Below are 14,279 nucleotides of genomic sequence, written 5' to 3' on the forward strand. Positions count from 1 at the left end.
CTGGTGTCTTGCATCCCCGTTCACAACCCCATTGCGAACGAGAAAATATTCCATTCGCTGGTCAAGTGGCGCCGTCGTCCACTCCCCCTTATGCAGAACCTGAAGGCGTTTTACATCATGACCTACAATGCCTGGTTTGTGGGCAAGGAGGAATTTGTTGCACATTTCGTCTGTCTAAAACCACTGCTCCATACAGACGTGTGGATCCTCTTCGGCGCCAACTTTGAAGACTGGTCTGTAACACGGTTTCTGGCTGAACAGGGGTATCCCGCCAGTATGACACGCAACGTTGCCATTACGGACAACCTTCACACCGCAACCATTTGCTGGAATCCATCAGCTGTAGAGATCACGTTTGAAGACAGAGATGCTATTGACAGCCTTCTTCTCACTGTGCGGCGCAAAAAATACCGCAGCTTTCTCAGGGTAGCTACCACGGTTGCCTCCTTAAACCCTATGTTTGGTCTTATTGTGGAGCGTTTCGAGTGAACGTTCGCAGTTACAGTGGTGTGCTTTTAATTTTTTTTGTTGAACATCATATTTGGAGGTTGGGCGGTTTTTTGTTCATGGCCCTTGCTGTTGTTGGGCGTACCATGCATGGTTTTGATTGTAAGCGTATGAAGGGTAGGGGTTAGGGGATGATAATATGCAAGGCCTGAAAATGTAAGGCGTGCACCCTATTGTCGGATATGTAAGTAGTAAGCGGATGTACTTAAATCCAAATATATAAGTAAGAACTTGTTTCGTCGTTCAACTCCACAAATTTCGCTGTGATAAACCTAACAATGCTGTGTCACATCCCAATTGGTTGTACGTAAGCTTCAGCTTGTTCAGTTGGCTGGCTAAGCTGAAGTTCATATTTAACAATGCAGCGGTTGCCATCGCAGTGACTAATGACGTTCATTGATCCATCTACGATCCGTAGTACCTCATCCGCACACACATTTCGGGGGACAAAGGGAACAGGCATTTCGGAAAACCATATCATGCACAATGTAAACAAAAACCAAATACGGAAACCTAGTATGTTATATAACGCAAAATCACCATTTACACAGTAACACTCCGCCGGTTGGGCCAACTCAGTCGCACATGCGGCAACCACCGGTTGACAACTTCATACGGACAAAAGGCAATGCCACAGCAGTAGCAACCAAAAATACAAGAGGCTGTAAACGAGCCTAAATGCCCATTCTATCCTTATGGAGACCATAGAAATAGTACTGTACGGGAGGGGTTGGAGGGAATGCAATCAACGGCAACACATTAATTCACGGTTTTAGAACCAGAACAAGGACTACCGCCACCACAGCTACCACAGCAATGTTAAGGATCGTCACATTCCTTTGCATGCTTCTCAGTTCATCTATGATGGCAGACACCTTCGCCGCGGGTGTATTGCTGACGGGGGCAGTACTTGACGGGGCGGGATCGGGAACTTCAAACCCCGTTGCTCGTGCAAACTCATCACACCAGCCAATGAACATTCGACAGGGCCTCTGCAATACAACTACGTTAGCAATCTGAAATATTTGTTCGGAACAGTTCTACCGTGGAACTTACCAGGGCGTTAGCGCAGCGATAGTAGTGGCGCCCCCTGTTTGCTTCAGACTTCCAGACAACACGAACTGCACAGCTTCGACCACAATTGCAATATAATGTAGGCCAGACCGTGCTATTGGCCGACCCGGCTGAAGACGAAGAAGCCATTCGCAAAGGTTAATCTCCTCCGGTACACCGCCTAACTTTATCCCTGCCAAACACAAGGACACGGCGCTCCCACGGTGTCCACGGACAGCGCCTTTAACAAGAATTTGGAGGTTGGAAGGAATAGGTTTTACTTCACAGTAGTCAACACATTTGTTTGCTTGTTTAGTTGACGTTTCGGAACGAATACAATAAATATGAATAATCTCACAAATTTGTCCCTGAGGTTTCTGACACTTTCACTGGCATCCCCTGAACTTCTCAAAATTTCACTGACCTCCCTTAATTTTCAGTTTTTTGTAACAATGCAGTCCAAATCTGATTACAATATTATTTTCATCTGTGAGAAGGTATTTTTATATATTTTGTATGCCCCTTTGGTCCTTGTATTGGTAGAAGATTGAAAGAAGAATAAATTATTGGAATGATTACTGAAGTTGAGGGGTTATAAGTATAATACAAAAAATTGTAAGCACCAGATGTGGCAGGAAAAATGCCGATTTTCATAAATTTTAAGTCAACTAGTAGGTTATCTATTTAACATAAAATAAGTAACTAATTAGACTAATTAAATGGAAGAAACTCGTAATAGTGGAAACCTATACAAAATGGATATATTACTGGGCAATCACCTTTTTTTTTTTTACTTTCACGTATTTAAATTATGTTAAATACAAAACCTATTACTTTTCCTTTCGTAAAAATATTAGTATATCACCTTTTAAATTTTACTTACGCTAAGTAATTGCCAAATGTATCTGGTGGTTGGTAATTACATTTAACTAGAATAACAGAAATTTAATATGTAATGAAGGTGATTAAAAAATTATTACTCGTAGGCGGCAATAGAAGAAGTAATTTGGCGCCAATTTGTGAAAGTTAAATTTATTTATTTAACATAAATCCAGAGTATATGAAAGTTAAAAAGAAACAGAAATAACGCATAACATACCAGCTCTTTATGGAAATTGACAGGTTTTTTATCTATAAAATACCGGTTTTTTATGGGAAACATACCAGCTCTTTATAGGAAAAATTTGGTTACATAGCGGCCAAAGGAAAACTAGTATGTTTTGTACCAACTTTTTATGGGCAACATACTAGCTCTTTATAGCAGCAAATACTGGCCAAGACAGAACTAGTATGGTTTTTATTAGGAAAAATTGAACAAACAACGCATACTATACCAGCGCTGAATGGGAATCTGGCATGTTTTGTAGTACGTTTTGTATCCGATTTTTTGCTAGAAACATACCAGCTCTTTATAGGGAAAATGGGTTTAATAGCGGCCAAAAGGAAACCTAGTATGTTTTCTGTGTAACATAAATCAAATATGTGAAAGTTACATAAAATAAAAAATGTTATGAAACAATTAAAAGTGTGGATGTCCCTATGTATTCCCAAGAGGATTAATTCATGAAATATTTCTATATTATGTATAGAAGTTACAATCCATTACAGGTACAATCCTCTACTCATTTTCTCTCATAATTGAATTGAATTATAGTATTTCATGAATTTTAGTTTATAACAAAAAATAATACATAATCATATTATAATAGAGAAAAGGCTTACAGAGGATAAACACCAACTCTTTATTACTTTTAACCCACTTGGCGAATAAACACCGGCTCTTTATGCCTCTTCTCAATTAAGGGGTGACAGACTGAACGGAACATCCGTGGCAGCATACGAGGAGTCAATCTTGCGGGAGTATATGCATCGGACGCGACCTTTTGGTTGCCATTTAACCCGCCGGACCTCTCTGCCAAATCTGTGCTAGCGACCATTAACATGAATTGCTGGTTGACGACCCATTACAGGTACGAACTAAGCCTCCCTATTTATCACTGTGGAAGCTCCTTTGCTCTGCGATGAACGTCCGCCAATTTACGATGTACGTGTAGATCGTGACTGTTCATGTTCCCTTGCTATCGGTGTTTTGTTACCGTTCGTATGAAATAACCGTATTGACAGATACGTTGGTCGGTTTGTAAAATTGTTTCGGATGATTGTTTTTTGACGACAGAATGTTGCGTCGTTTGCAGGAGAAGTCGCCACTTTCCCATTTCTGTTCGTTTATCGCTACGGTTAGTCGGTCTCCCACAAACTCCGTATATATTACACCTTATCAATCATTATTGGATTTTATTAGGAAGTAGGTGTTGTTTGAAGTTTACTCCATTCTTGGGCGTTTGACGGATTCACTCAACTGTGGCCAGTAAAAGGAGTTAACCGGACATGGCCAACGAACAAAAAGGGAGTTCAACAACCTCCATCCTCTCCCTTCCGACCGAGGTGCTATCCGAGGTGCTTGCACGTATCGCATCTTGTTCATCCACTGATCTTTTCCGGGCAAAACTATGGTTCGTTCTGCTATTGGTGATACAAACAGGAAGAGGCGTTTTCTTGTTTGACATGTGCTTATCGTTTGCGTTTAATGGATCATTTCTCTTATTTTGCAGCTGTAAATTGTTTTACGAAGTTTCGGACGCAGACAACATTTACCACCGGGTGTCACTCGACAAGTTTGAAATCGTTCCGTGGTCAAAAAATGACCAAGTGTCGAGGTTCTTGAAGAAGTGTAGAGAAAGCAAAAATCCAGAAGCCTTGTATCGAAAAGGAGTGGTAAGCATCGGGCCGATGTCCCGTTTGCTCGAAAATTTCTAGACTAAGCTGACGTCATCCATTTCATTTGAATTTCATTGTGATTTTGGTCTGCACACTTTACCCCAAAAGATATATACAACAGGTTACTGCAGCTTTCTGCCCCAGTAAATAATTCTTGTCCCGTCGCCACTGTTCCGCCTGGACTTTTTTGATTTTTTCGTTACTATTTCATGACTTTTACGGAAGAGTGTAATATCAACCTTGCACTGTTTAGGTTGATTATTTTACGGACAAGCATGAGGGCTCAGCATTAGAATGCCTGGAAGAAGCTGCCAATTCAGGCCATGCCGATGTTGCATATGCGTTGGGAATAATTTACATCTTTGTTGGTGGGGACGAGTTAAAGCGCAAAGGTATGCGACTGCTGAGCGGGTTGAAGAAATCCAGAATTCTGAAAGCCAGAAAGTAACTTTGTCGTGACAATTTGCGAGCGCTGCTGAAAATGATATGGGTCAAGAAGCATTTGTTTCTAAACCCAACGCCCATTTGTTGTGCCATGACACATGAGAGGAAAACATCTTCATGGCCTATGGATGCCGATGACGTGGAGGAGAGTACATGTGAAGGCTGCGCTTGCGATGAAGAAATTGGAGCAATTTGTGCTGCCCTACCTTATCGTTAGTGCATAAGACAGAATGTTGACAACTCCTTTTACTGCACAAATTTGTCACCATGGTATACAAATTAATTATGTTTTTTCAATAAATTGACCGCTACTTCTTACTCTGTTAATATTACTGGTATGAAAAGCTAAATAGCTTATCTTCGCCCTTGTATGTTCTGTAAAGTATCACTTTCTCGTAAAAGGCCAGCTCTTTATGGCTTTCCTCCATTATAACAACAGATTACCCATTTTGCCATAAATAAAGTTTTTTATCGGGTAAAAAAAAAATAAAATCGATTTACGTTAATTGACCAGCTCTTTATGCCTTTCTTTCATTATAAGAACAGAGTACCCATTTTTTCATAAATAAAATTTTTTATTGGGTAAAAAAAATATAAAATCGATTTACGTTAATTGACCATCTCTTTATTTCTTTCCTCCATTATAAGAACAGAGAACCCATTTTTTCAAAAATAAAATTTTTTATCGGGTAAAAAAAAAATAAAATCGATTTACGTTAATTGACCAGCTCTTTATGGCTTTCCTCCATTATAAGAACAGAGTACCCATTTTTCCATAAATAAAATTTTTTATTGGGTAAAAAAAAAAAATATTAATTGACCAGCTCTTTATTTATAAGAACAGAGTTTTTTCCACCAGCTCTTTATGACTTTCCTTCCAGTACCCATTTTTCCATAAGAACGTTAATTGACCAGCTCTTTATTTCTTTCCTCCATTATAAGAACAGAGTACCCTTTTTTCCATAAAAAAATTTTTTTATCGGGTAAAAATAAAATAAAATCGATTTACGTTAATTGACCAGTTCTTTATGGCTTTCCTCCATTATAAGAACAGAGTACCCATTTTTTCATAAATAAATTTTTCACTCCGATGAAATAAAAATTTAATCGATTTAGGTTAATGTTTCTGAACTCTTTATGAATTTTCTCCATTATAAGAACAGAGTACCCTCTCGGACATAACTAAATTTATTTATCGGATAAATTAAAAATAAACTCGATTTACAATAAAAGACGGAGCTTTTTATGGCTGTAGTGGAAACAATAAATTCGATTTACGTAAACAAATTTATTTATGGGATTAAATGAAAATAAACAAGTTCCTGAATAAAACACGAGCTCTTTTTGGCTATCGTCCATAAATTATCCGTTTTCTGATTTTTCCATAAGCTAATTCAGGGGAGGTTTGTGAAAGTATCCCTTATAATATATGTGTATATAATATTAATAAATTATATAAATATATAATTACATTTGTTATTATGAATAGATTGTAATATAACCCCTTGTAATTTGGTTTCCGCATAACCCGCTTCGGAATACACGCTGGAATACCGAATCGGGTTGATCTTTATTTGACGAAATCGGGTTTGCCTCCCCTCCACGCCCGTCCCCGCCTGATCAATTATCCCACAAAAAGCTCGTCTTTGTTGAACTTCTCATCGTTTCTCCTGTTGAGCCCATTAAAAGCTCCGTTGTTGTGTAAACACACTTGAAAAGCTTCGGTTTAAACTTTCCCCCCTTCTGAAATTTGGAGCAGTTCGAAGAGTTTTAGGCGGCAAGGTCCAAATAAATCAGATTTATCGCGTTCACTTCCTGTGTTGCTCAACATACTCAACAATTGAATCGCATCCCGAAGCAAGCATAGGCAGTAAAATGGAGGCCTGTATGAGTCTTCTAGTGTATGCAGGCATGTGGGTCGATGTACAAGCTCTCGCTGGTGAGTGTATCGATATCACGGAATATCTTAATGCCCAAAATTTGTTAAATTTGCTGGGAAATAATGACAAGTGCTATGATGCAATGGTTAGGGAATTCTATGCTAACTGTAGGGCAAATAAGCAGAAGTCTGTTCTGCGTTCAGTGGTTAGGAATGTACACATGGAATTGTCTGCTGAGGTTTTGTGTTCAGAGTTTGGGTTGGTTGACAGTGGATACACTGTTGACTATAAACGGATTAGCGGAAAGAATGTAGATAAGGTTGCTGTGAAGGGGTACAATGACCTAGAATTTCTTGGAGAGATTCGGCTAAATGGTTACAGAGTTATGAACTTGGGCAAAAAGAATAAATTTTATGCGCCGTATATGAAAGTGTTGCCACGGCTGTTACATCTGATAATAACGCATAACATTGTACCTAAAGCCGGAAGTATCACTTCCGTTAGTGCATTAGAAAGAGTTATATTGTGGCATATGTTACACAAACAACCAGTCAACATAGGCAATTTGATCATTGTAACTATGCTCAACAGGATTAGGAAGATTAAGAGCAGGGAGAATAAGAGAACACATCTCCCTTTTGGTATGTTGCTGACCAGGCTCTTTAGGCGCTTTAATGTGCCATTCTTGGCTGACCATGTTGACAAAGGATTTTACGCCCAAAAAATGGGAGTATCGTACTTCAAAAGACTGGCATTCAAAGGTGAAGATGGTGGTTGGATGTGGAAGAAATCCTATACCTCTGATGCTGTCATTGGTCAGACTGGGGACGCGAATAGAAAACTTGTAGAAATAAAAGAGATGGATAAGGAGGGGAAGTGTGCTGGGGTCGAGGTGCGGCCGATTGTGGGGGAAAAGGCACACCTTGAAGATGTTGTCATACTATATGAACAGACCAGAAAAGGGGCAACTGTATGTGACATTGTTATTTTACTCCTTGTTTCTTCTTCTCGATGGCAACACAGGAGGATAACCCAATATTTGTATGACTAGGTTGTGGATAAAGTGAAACAAATTTTACAAGGGGTTGGTGCCATCAAAGTGAAGGACTGCGGATTTGAGACATTGCCATTTCTACGAGATGTAAGACAAGCTCTTGCGCTTTCCTGTAATCCCCTTTATATATGCTAATACCTTTATTGTCCAGTGTCTACCACAAGCTTCCGGCGTACCACCTGATGAATTGAAAGAAGCCGTATGCTTTCATGTCAGAGAACTCGTCCCGCAGATGTATGTTAAACTATCGGTACTGTCAATGGCTAACAATGATCTCGCTTTCATCTCTTTATTGTAATCATGTCAATCATTGTTCACAGCTGTGTCAGTACACTAGATAGGCAGCATCTCTTTGATATTACTAGAGAAGAACTGGAGCAAGTGATGCTTCAGGAGACATGTCTCAGTGACAAAGTAAGTTTTTTATGCGATTGCACAGGCCTACCTTGTTCACTGATCTCGCTTTGTATTTCCACTCTTATTGAATGTTTGAATTTGTTCCATTCTGTGAAGGTTGTGACCCAGTACCTTCACTTACTCCAGAAACAATATAAGCAATTTGTTTTCTTCAATCCTATGTTTTGGGTACGTAAGGAAAATTATTGTATGTGCTGTTGTGCCTTGCAAAATGTGGAACTAATACTTGCTTCTCAATCACTTCGTTGTAGTTGAAATGTGTGTTAGACTATCCATGCATATCTCCCGCAACCAAAAAGCCATTCGTTGATCAAAGCAATGACGACTCCATGACAAATCCTGAAAAGGTAAACATTAGCTATCATTCTCGCCTTAACATTCTTATACAATATGAGTAGCAGCTGCATGTTAGTGGAATTGGATTCAGCCTAATATGCCTTAGCTTTTAACACATTCGACATTGCTTGTTGTATGCGATTGCAGATTTTTTTCCCAGTCATTTATTCAAATCATTGGTTGCTCATGATTGCACATGTCAAGGACAAAGAAGTGTACATTGTTGATTCTATGGACAATTACAAAACCTTCTACCAAGGTTTGATGCAATCTGTGGTGAGTAAACATCAAAATCGTACCTTAGCTTCATTTCCGAAGAAGGTAACATATTTCTAACATTCGATACTTGCTGTATTTATTTCTTTTTTAGGAATGGATTTTGATGGAAATTTTCCACGAAAATCAACCCTGGACATTTATTCTTGTAAAACACAAACTAAAACAGATAGACGCAGCAAGTTGCGGGGTTTTCACCTTGAAGTTTGCGCAATGTTGGGCAAAGGGGTGTCGGCCACAATTTGTAAGTGCACAAATGGACAACCCCTTGTGGCAAGCTCACTTTATTGCGTCTGACATTATTTCTGAATGTATGTACAGCTTGATGCTGTCATTGCTAGAAAATTTATTGCCTGGGAGATCGCTTTGGCGAAACTTGCGGACCCGTTCGCTTATGCTGCTTTCCTGATAGAAAATAAACAGGCACATGAGGCTGTAACCAGAGGAGATTTGCAAGATGATGCTACCAACGATGTGGGGCATCAGGAAACAGGGAACGGTACATTATGTCTCGCCTTTACTGTAATTGGTTCGTTGCATATGAAGGCAATATTAAATTTTAAATTCTTTAGGGCATTTGCAAATTATTGGTACGAAATTAATCTTGTATAAAGGAAACCATAAAAAGTGTATGTACCTCTGTTCCGATGCATCTCCCCGTGACCATCGCATTCACAAATTGCTTTTCTACTCCCGCTATTCCATTATTGCAGGGCTGCTGCTTACGACATTGTAATAAATTCTCGACCCCAGATCTTTGCTTTACACTTTCCAATTCCTCTTGTTTGATTTCGCATTATGACATTCAAATTGGATCTCACATGCAAAATCCATGTGTTGAAATGCTGTATGCCTTCAATTTTTCCCCAGTCGAAGGTACAAGGGTAACAAAAAACCCGCCAGAACTTGCGTCCGCCAATGATTCAAAGAAGAAGCTTCTTATTCTTGATTTGAATGGAGTGGTTCTGGGCAGTGCATTTCCCCATTCGACCATAAATCGGGACTTTAACTTCAGACCACATTGTTTTGAATTTTTGAAGGTCTGTCTGTCATATTTTGAGGTGGCTGTTTGGTCATCAAAGCTAAGGTATCCGCCAACCTATATTTGAATTACTTCATTAACTGGAACTTCAATACAAGTTTTTGTGTTATCATCGAAATTGAAGACATTTGTGTTTTCTGCAGTCACAATATTCAACCAGTGTTGGACAGTCTATCCAAAAAAATGAATGAACGTTTGGAGCAGAGACTGTTATTTGTTTGGGTGAGATGTAATTCACAAATTATTTCGATTGTGTGTAGTCAGTCCGTGTGCAAGACTTCTGATAAAGGAAAGTCGGGAACAATCAATATTGTGCAGGATCAGTCGCGGTGCACTATGACACAAACCAGCCTTAGGGAAAATCCGAACAAAACGGTGATGTTTAAGGACCTGAAACATGTGTGGGGAGAATATAAGTCGTACAACAGCTCTAACACGATATTAGTCGATGATTCTCCGTATAAATCATTCCTTAATTCTGTAAGTGCACCATACCCACTAATCGTTATGTTGTATATGTTCCGGTATGCACAAATAACATGATCAGGGCTAACTGTTTCCATATTACTCATTCTTCAGCCGTACAATGCCATCTTCCCCACCTCTTATACATGTTACACTGTAGAAGACAATTATTTGGGTAAAACGCGGTTCGCGATGCTTTGAAATGTGGCTTTTGCTACGGTAAGCACAGCGTGTTCAGCTAGCCTGACACAAAACATATTTGCAGATCCTGAAGGAGATTTTGTACGACACCTGAAGAAATTGGCTAGTGCTGATAATGTACAAGATTTCATTAAGCGAAACCGTTTTGGACAATCACCTGTAACAGAAGGCAGTGTGGATTGGCACTTTTATGTTAATGTTGTCAGCAAGATTGGACTGCATAACACAACAAAGCAAGTGACGCGCAAACGGGAAGCCCCAAACAGATATTCTCCGGAGCTATCCATTGCATTCATGTTCAGGACTATGTTCACAATAGTTCAACACCTCGTTATGATAGCTAAAATTGCGTCTGATCATATGCACAGAGCAAGAAAAAAAGGAAAGTTTGAAAGCATGAGGAAGATCAGTTTATGGACCGTTCACTGTACGGAGGCTTCTCCAAACCATTGGAAGGAGAGAACCTCTCTTCTGATGGGACACACAAGCAAAACTGTTGTGCTTTAGTGAGACACTGGGCCTGTCTAATTCATATATGTTGGTACTACTTTCTTCCCCTACTTCTGTTTTTGTTTGCAAAGGATACAAGCTGAGTTTTTTTTATGCAAATTCTAACACTGCCGGCAGTTGGAAATCACCCTATTGTCTGCAGGTTATTGCATTTGGATGAGCAAAAATTATCAGATAATGGCTGTAATTGCTGTCAAATGCAGGATGCGTCAGCCATATACTCCTGCTACAAACGTTGGCATGTAGTAACTTTAGCCTGTTAGTATTGTAATTGTTTGTTGGCAACTTCTCGTCTAAACATTAAGGATCTAAATGTCACACACTAAATCTGTCCGTCTGCTTAACCTCTCGGATACGTGCAATACTAACAGTTGGTCAGGGAGCAATGGTTCACATTAATTGAGCTAGGCTCCTTGCTTTGCGTCTGTACCAAAATAAAGTCCAGCAATGGAATCTGTTAACCAACACGAAGTCTGTATGAGTTGGAGAGATGTGGAAAGACAGAATTTTATGAGAATGCAACTTTACATATTTGCCCTTTCAATTTTTAAATCAAAGTCCAAAGATTAGTTTTCTTGTTCCAATAAATAGAATATTTGAGCAAGACAAATTTCTAAAACGATTGCATATGCATTCCTACAAGGTGAATAATAATAAGTTGCGTTTCCAAATAATAAGTTGCTATTTTTTTCTTGCATCTTGACCTATTTGCCCAATTTTACTCAAAATGTTAACCTTCAGCTCATTGACATTCCACATATATACTTATAAATGTATATTATATGTGCATATATTTATAATATATATGTGTATGTGGTAATAATATATTATATAATTATACTTATATTTGTTATTATAAATATACTAAAAATTATACTACTTAATATATAATATTCTCTATAATTATAAAAAATATTAGTACAATTACATAATGTATTATATAAATAAATATTATAATTATTTAAATAAATAAATAAACTAATTCTAAATATTTTGGGATAATTTCATAACACAACAATCCCGGTCACTTTCGTAATGTATCACTTTCCCATAAAAGACCAGCTCTTTATGACCTTCCTCCATTATAAGAACAAAGCACCCCTTTTTCCATTAATAGATTTATTTATCGGATAAAATATATTAAAACTCGTTTTCCAATAAAAACCCAGCTCTTTATGGCTTTTGTCCATTATAAGAACAGAGTACCCTTTTCCATAAAAGAATTTATTTATCGAATAAAAATAAATCAGTTGTCTAATAAAACACCAGCTCTTTATGGCTTTCGTTCATAAATTATCCAGTTTCCCATTTTTCCATACGCTAATTCAGGGGAGGTTTGTGAAATTATCCCGTATAATGTATATGTGTATATAATATTAATAAATTATATAATTTTAATTATATAAAATATTAGTTATGGGTGAAGAACGGAACAAGAGAATTACGGGTGAATTATAGGTGAAGAACGTTAAAATTTTAGTTATTGGTGAATTATGGGTGACGAACGGAACAAAGCCCAGTTTTGTGATTCCTCGACTTGCTCGAATTTGAGAAAGTACATGACACAGTGACAGCGCCACCGAGAAAGCTTTGCAGTGCATTTAGAAATTTATTTTAGGATATAGTGGGAAATTTAGGAAATTTCCGAATTTATTAAAGGCGTTGTGTTATAAAAGTCAACCTCTTTATGCCTTTCTTCCTTCATACAGTCACCTAATTACCCAAGTTCCTCAGCTACAAATTCATTTATCGAAAAGCAAAAAAATAGACCCGTTGTTGATTAAAGAATAGCTCTTTAAGGCTTTCTTCCGTTAAACTGACACAGTCCCCGACGTGCATCAAATACAAATGTATTTATCGGACGAAATTGCTGTTAAACCCGTTGTTGAAAACTCTCGATCAGCTCTTTATGGCTTGCGACCCTGTTACACTGACAGAGTAGTATCCAGGTGCCTTAAACACAAATGTATTTACCGGATGAAATATAGTTAAAGCCGTTGTTGAATAAAGATCAGCTCTTTGTAAAAGAGCAGCTCTTTATGGCTTTCTCCGTACCAGGTTACCATTTTCCGTAAAAAAAAATTCATTTATCGGCTAAATGTAAATTAAACCCCTTTTCCAATAAGCTCTTTAAACAATTTCCTCCGCTATGACAACAGAGTACCAATATCCCATACTTACAATTTCACTTATCGGATAAACTTTAATTCAACACGGTTTGCAATAAAACACCAGCTATGTATGGCCTAATTTATTTGTTCGATAAATCGGATCGATATTATACTTGACTTCCGTTTACCCGTTAGCATAGAATGCAAAGCAAGAAACTAACCTATTGCAGGTTTAAACTCCGTTTTAAGACAAATTGTTTAGGATACGTCAACACACCTAATTCATAAACTCTCGCGAAACATATATTTAAACGCGTTAATTATTAATTACCACAAATCAAATATTTCAATCTTTTTCCATTTCTTTCTAATGAGTGCATACCATGGATCACTGTGCGGTTGTCATAACCAACCACGAATCTTCTCTTAACTCTCCACCACATGAACATTGTGGTACTCGTTATCCCCATTGCAGGGTCTCCCCACACCACCGCCGGCGAGTTTGCTCGGTTGAACTTTGCTTTCCCTTCCTCTAATGAAACTCATACATACACACCAACCGCTTGCCTTACTATGCCAGCTTTTGCACTGTCTCCGTCTTCTACATTTTGGGCTACGACGACGTGCATCCGAGTATGACAGCCCCTATTACATGCCCCTTTCCACAAAATGCCGCTACTTTGTCTCTCTATCTTGCCACCTTCATCCAACCTCAACTTTATTCATCTCCAACCTCCTGTGCATGTTCGCTTTCCGCATAATTTGATGACGGACAACGTTGGCATCATCCAGAACCAAAGACGGTGCTACTTTGCGCCGCTCCTGCTCCGAATTGTACTGCACCGATAAATTTGTTACTATCTCCATCGTTCGCAACCAAAGCAAGCAAACACTACTGTTACACCACAGGGCGCCATTCCTTTTTGCTTACCTCATTCCATTTCCAGCTTCCAATTCCACTTGATAACATATCCATGTACTTCAGCATGAATAACCCACAATCCCACCTGCATTACAAACCATAACCACAAATTTAGACACAACCGTTGCTGAACCATGTCAAAAACTTCCGAACCTATGCACGTGCAACTTACGCATTCCGTTGCTGTGGACATGTGGCTGCAGCTTTTATTTTGTACAGCCAAAGGCATGACGAATACTGCCCCTCCAAACCATAAGTCAGCGCTGCTTCCAACCTTTCAATC

General features: G+C 38.6%; 1 protein-coding gene across 1 annotated transcript; it reads left to right on the plus strand.

The window, feature by feature from the left end:
* The first annotated feature begins 3,948 nt into the window (after positions 1-3,948).
* Positions 3,949-4,786, plus strand: LOC113756457 (putative F-box protein At1g67623). Its single transcript, XM_027300140.1, has 3 exons — positions 3,949-4,073; positions 4,173-4,335; positions 4,592-4,786. Exons 1-3 carry the CDS (start codon positions 3,949-3,951, stop codon positions 4,784-4,786), a joined length of 483 nt encoding a protein of 160 aa, XP_027155941.1.
* Positions 4,787-14,279: the final 9,493 nt, after the last annotated feature.

Source organism: Coffea eugenioides, unplaced genomic scaffold (assembly GCF_003713205.1).
Source record: "Coffea eugenioides isolate CCC68of unplaced genomic scaffold, Ceug_1.0 ScVebR1_235;HRSCAF=874, whole genome shotgun sequence".
In the NCBI taxonomy this organism is placed as follows: Eukaryota; Viridiplantae; Streptophyta; class Magnoliopsida; order Gentianales; family Rubiaceae; genus Coffea; species Coffea eugenioides.